This window comes from Camelus ferus, chromosome 12 (genome assembly GCF_009834535.1).
Source record: "Camelus ferus isolate YT-003-E chromosome 12, BCGSAC_Cfer_1.0, whole genome shotgun sequence".
NCBI classification, from domain to species: Eukaryota; Metazoa; Chordata; class Mammalia; order Artiodactyla; family Camelidae; genus Camelus; species Camelus ferus.
In genome coordinates, this window is record NC_045707.1 from 59,702,945 (window position 1) to 59,709,358 (window position 6,414).

At 35.9% G+C, this 6,414-nt stretch overlaps 1 protein-coding gene across 1 annotated transcript in view; it reads right to left on the bottom strand.

The window, feature by feature from the left end:
• Positions 1-5,324, bottom strand: part of NAV3 (neuron navigator 3) — a 311,096-nt gene extending 305,772 nt beyond the window's left edge. Inside the window, 1 exon segment of the mRNA XM_006179097.2 lies at positions 5,082-5,324. Within this exon segment, the coding sequence (XP_006179159.2) occupies positions 5,082-5,324 (243 nt within the window).
• Between the last annotated feature and the right edge of the window lie 1,090 nt (positions 5,325-6,414).

Consider the following 6,414-nt stretch of genomic DNA (forward strand, 5'->3'; position numbering starts at 1 on the left):
TGCTTTTTCCTCTCTATATCTGAGTCCTATCTGCCCATTAAATTCCAACTACTTGATAAAGTTTTTTTTTTTTGAATGTTTCAACCAGATAGGATTTTTCTCAAACCTAAAATCCTACAAAATAATTGTCCTCATTAGCAATATTACCCACAACATATTTGCTTGTCTATATCACAACTTGTTTTGTTTTTTTTAAAAATTTCATTTAATGCTTTTGAGTTCTTCTGTTTTCAAAGCATTAGTGTTAACACTTATGAACAAAATAGTAAGAAATAAGCTCTATCTTGATTGTCCTTACAACTAGTAGGGTAAGAACATCAAACAGACATCCATTCTACCATGTACACAAATGCCACTATTCTTTCAAGAATTTTCTTTATATTTCCCCAACTGGATGTAAACTTTCCTTCCTTTTAACAATTTAGTTATTCCTTTCTTTGACTTTCAAAGTAAGTCTATAAAAGTAGGTAAAATTTGGAGGAAAGGGTGTAACTAGAAAAAATGCTGCAAGTATATCATGAAGAGAGTATGTAAAAGACCAAAATAGGCTTTGTAGAGACAAACCTAGTTTCAAGTTCTGGATTTCTTTACTATTAGTTAACCGTCTGATCTTATAAGTGTCTCCCACTTTATCCAAGCCTCAGTTTACTTCTCTATTAATGTGGATAACAATGCCTTCTTTGACACATTGTAAGAATAACATGAGAAATTTCTTATAAAGGATAAGATAGATGCTCAAAAAATTAACTGTTTTCTATAGCAATATAAAAAGGATCTTGGGTTTGCACAGATAATCTAAGAAGAAAGAGTTGAGCAAGCTCAAGTCTGGAAAGAAGTTAGAAATGAGAACAGAGGTAAAAGCTAGATGGCAGATTAAGTTGAAAGGAGGCTGGGGATTAAAAAGTGAAAGCCAGTTGTCAGTGGTAGGTATGGCCAAGGAACTTTCATGAACTGGGATGTCTAATGCTCAACCGTATGTTACTTGCTGAACTGTGACAAGGTAAAATACTCTAAATCTTAATCTGCAGATTCTTAAGTAAAGTTTCCAGAGCAAAGTGACTCTTTTTCTCACTTGGGTGAAAACCCAGGAAAAATGGAAAAATAAATCTGTATGAAGAGAGACGCTAGAAAATTCAAGGAAAGTAAGAAATCAGAATGAAAGATAGCTAGAGAAAATGTAAGTCCTTGAGATGTCATGGCGGAATTTAAAAATGTATCTGACGTGGCATCTGTAACTCAAGTTATTTATCTGTTAAGACCACAATGAGATATCACCTCATACCTGTCAGAAAGGCCATCATCAAAAAGAACAAAAAAAACCAAACAGTGAGGATACGGAGAAAAGGGAACCCTCGCACACCGTTGCTGGGGATGTAAAATGGTGCAGCCCTTGTGGAGAACAGTATGAAGGTTTCTCAATAAACTAAAAATAGAACTACCATATGACCCAGCAATTCCACTCCTGGGTATATACCCCCAAAAAGCCAAAAACACTAATTCAAAGAGATTCATGCACCTCAATGTTCACAGCAGTATTATTTACAATAGCCAAGATATGAAAGTGACCTAAGTGTTTATAAACATACAAATGATAAAGAAGGCGTGGTATATATATGTGTACACACACACACACACACACACACACACACACACACAGGAATACTACTAAGCCATTAAAAAGAACAAAATGTTGCTATTTGCGGCAACAGGGATGGAGTTGGAGGGGATTATGCTAAGTGAAATAAGCCAGACGGAGAAAGACAAATACTATATGACAACACTTATACGTAGAATCTAAAAATATACAACAAGCTAGTGTATATAACAAAAAAGCAGACTCACAGTTACAGAGAACAAATTGGTGTTTACCAGTAAGAAAAGGGGAGGGGGAAATAGGAGGGGCAACATAGGAGTGGGGGTGTACGAGGTACAAAGCATTAGGTATAAAATGGGCTACAAGGATCTATTGTACAGCATGAGGAATGGAGACAATATTTTATCATAACTATAAATGAAGTATAACCTTTAAAATTGTGACTCACTATACTGTACATCTGTAACTTATATAATATTGTATAGCAACTATATGTCTATAAAAAAAAAAGAGCAGTGAGATGAAATAGTCTGAAAAAGTTGGGACACCCAAGAAGGAGACACACAGTAGCTGGATAGGCCTATCATGGAAGAGGTGACAACAACTAGGAGACTGAAATGCCTGAATGAAAAAACTGTTAAGACTTGAGAAGTAACTAACTTTTTTTTTTTTTATCCCCATAAGCAGGATGGTGAACATGCTGAGTGAATGTGGTGGAGAACCAGAGGAGAAGAGACCGATTTGGATTTATTACAATAATTGACAGAAAACTTAACAAGGGCCAAAGCATGAGGATGTGCATAAGGGGAGAAATCCAAGCAGTAATACAGAAGCAAAAATCTCCAATTTCCAGCAAACTATGGAATGTGAGATAGCAAGCTATGTCACCAGAAATGAGACTAGGAATTCAAGATGAGATGTCTGGAATGATGCCATGTGCACTAATCAAAAACAAGCGTACGAGAAGGGAGTGCCTGGCGGAAGATACATTCCTGACACTGTCATATACAGGTTTGTTCTCTCTAACCAGACTGGGAGGCTGTTTGGTGCAAGGACCAGCACAGTACTCCACATAAATGTTTCTTAATGACAGTCGTCTATTGTGGGTACTCTCCATGGTCTCTTTTCCTTAGAAATAGAACCCATAATTTTTAGTTGGGCACATGGCTGCCTAGAAGAAACTACATTTTCCAGTCTCTACTGCAACTAGATAAAGCCTTGGAACTATAAACAGGACAACTGGATGAGGAAAAATCTTTAATGAAACAGGATGTGCCCTTTTAATTAAGTGGAACTCAATTATCCACTCAAGGCCTAGAGCTGGATACCAAACTGATGATGGTAGGCAAAAAAGAGAGCCTCATTCCCTGACAATTTCATGAAGTCACCCTACCAGTCATGGATGGATTACTTCCAGATATCCTTTACATGAAAAAGAAATAAACTCCTATCTTATACTATTGTTACGTTGACTTTTTTTTTTTTTTTTTTACCATTTGCAGCCAAATCTCATTATCTCTTACACAACTACCCTGATCATTTTTGCTATTTTCTTGAGTTCTGTTTTTTCAAAAGTTTATAAAAATCATTAAATATCCTTTCCTAACATTTAAGAATATTCTGAAATGCTGACCAGACACTCTTTACATTTGTTTGAAAAAGCTTTTAATCTGATAAGTGGCATGGTAAAAACATCCTTATAAATACAACATTGCTTACCACAGAGTCTTAGTGGAATATCAGATGTATGATTGATATGTTGGCTAACCAAAGAGATCAACCAAAATTCTATTGAAAACAGTCCTTACAGTGGTCAAGTCTTAGGCCAAGGCCATTTATCAAAGTGGAGGTTTGACTAAACCTGCAGAGATGCTAGCCATGGTCAGGAGAGAAAAATGGTTTCTCTTCTTCCATCGAATCCAGACAAGTCATTGTGGGTACACAGAATATTAGAACAGAGTGCTGTGACATTCGCTTGTAGTTAATTGCATAAAGTTAAATAACTTTAGTCTTTTGTTGATAATTTATAATTCCTTACTTTTATGCTGAATTATGCTGAGAACTCTAAGCCTAAAATTACTTATTTTCTTTTAACTGACATTTCTTGCATAGACAATGCTTTCCTAAAACACAAAAGGAATAATATAATTTTAGAACTATAAGTCATTTAGAATTCATTCATTCCAGACCTGACGTTTTGCAGATTGAATGATCCAAAGAGACTCTTGAACTTAACTAAATCTTTCTCAGTATAATTTTTTGTTCATTCACTGATTCATTCATTCATACATTAATCCATTTAATTACTATTTAATTATTATGCATAAAGCACTGGGTGTTGGAGCACAGAATAAGGCCCTAGCTTGTATATATTTTCAATTTAGTGGGGAAGAAAGAAATTATTCAGGTGATTAACATACAGTAGAAATTAAGGTGCCATAAGTATTAGCACAGGTGAAGAACCACAGGAGAGAAAAGAAGGGAAAGAGCAAAGGGTAACGAGCAAAGGCTTTCTGGAGAAAGCTGCCTTGGGCAGCACCTGAGAGGATTTGAACAGGTGAGGACAGATGGAGTGGACATTTCAGACAAAAAAGGGTGACTTTCTCTTTAACTTGTAGAGTTAATTTCCATGTGAAGGTTTTTTTCTTATATTAATTTAAATTACATTGGAATGAGAAAGTAAAATCAAACCATTCCTTAAGAAGCCAGAGGCGAGAGAATGGTGACTCTGTAATGCTTGACATCACTGTTAACACTGCATTAAAAAGTGATATTTATCAAGGTACAAATGAATCTCCAAGAAGCTCCCCAATGGAAGGGCCATGCTACCCTACAGCATCTGGAGAAAACGAGTGTAGTATGGCTTAAAAACCAAGATCTATGAGCTACTGCTCACGAATGTCATAAATTAAGTGACTGAAAAAGATGTCAGTAATAAGTTAAACAGTAGGGTTTCAATTTACAAGTGAAAACCCAGACAAATGTGCAGTATCAAGGAAAATAACATTTCATTTTCCTTCATAATGCAATGAATTAAGCCGTCTAGGATTCACACATTCAATCAGAAAGTGTTTAAAATGCAAATGGCATTTAGAGAAAAGTGATGATGTCTGCAGAAGTCTTTACAAATAAATCTTTTTTTACATTATAATATATATGCAAATAGCCCCCCTTTTCTCACATTTGTGATTGGTTATGATTATGATTACGAGAGAGATCTAGGATTTAACGAGGCACTTTATCAGTAAGCAGTACTGATACCATATGCATATTCAAAGAATTTGGTTCACAACTTTTACAACAACTATAAACTATAAATACAATTCTAGATAGGCTAAATATTCAGCTTTTCAGCTATATAAACTACTTACTGTCTTACACCAGTATTCCCCTACTGCTCCCCATTTCACAACATGCTTTATAGTTCACCTGAAGTGCAATTTGCATTTTAGCTTTGTAAGTCTATAGGTAACCCATAGCCACTAACCTTGCTGTCTTCTGTCTCCTTCGTTTTTCCTTGGAGGAGTTTCTTCTCTTCAAATTCACAGGTTGAGTGTAATGTGAGCTGACAAGAAAGCATTGAGCTCTCTGTTTCAGTAAGTTCCAAAGGTCCTGAAGAACAGTGCTGTGACCCAGTAGTGCCAAGATTTGGTATCGGAAGAGCAGTATGAACAGGCTTTGACCCAACAGCTGGCTGCCTCAGTTTTGAGGCAACCCCAAGTACAGGCATGGCTTCTATAAAAGTGTCTTCTTGCTGCCAAAGAAAATGCTTCTAACCTCAGTCTGGTAGACTCCAACTTTAGTATTTCCAGAACAAATACTTTAAACAAAACTAGCAGTCATCATGATTTAAAAAAAAAAAAAAGGCTAATAATATAACTTTCAAGAAGAGGCAAAATTCCCCTTCATCTTTAGCTAAGTATCTTTCTTTCTTGCTGGCTTGAATTTTCATATTCTCATTCTCTTATATATCCATTCTCTCTCTCTCTCTCTTCAGTCAGTCAGTGACCATGTAATATTAAATACTCCTCTGGGAAGTAAGCTTTTCTTGAAGGTAACTGCTACAAAGCTCTTTTTCTAGGATTAAAGAGCTCCTAGTTTTACTTTTTTTTTTACCCCTCACTACAGCAATCTGAGTCTCAGCATTGCGAGTGAAAAAGAGGAGAACAAAAGCAAAGACCTTCAGTTCAAGTGTCAAAGCAGCCAAAAAGCCCACAATAGAGGAAGGACAGGCGTTCTTCCTGACTTCAGAAATAACCAGCCTACATTCTCTTTTTAAAGAAAATTGTATTTCTCCCAGCTTTAAAAAAGAAAAGAAAAAGAAAAAAAAAAAAAAAAAAAAGGACACGTTTAATGGCCAAAACAAACAGCTGCTGGAAGAACTTTTAGCCCGGAAACAATCTCAGCAATGAAGCTGTTTGTCTGATTTCCAGCTATTTTTCACTACTGACAGCCATAAACCATGGTGTGCATTCTGTTTCATCCCATGAAATCAGGTTAAATTCATGCAGTAGCAGCTAAAGCTGCTAAATGATTCAGCAGATTACGCCTGCCTAGGTTACAAAAATATCGTAAATACAGAAAGCAGGGCACCAGATACATAGTAATTGTTTTTAAATTTAATAATGGTGATAATAAAAGTATTTATACCTAATACATACGTGACGTGTACTAGACGGCAGTTATGGGGCAAGCGCTTTATGCGTTGTCACACTTAATCAATGGAATGGCTCAAAAATAGGCATAATTCTTTTTTCCACTTTAAAGAAAGGATAACTCAGATTCATCTGAGTGGTTTGACCAAAGTCATACAGTTAGAA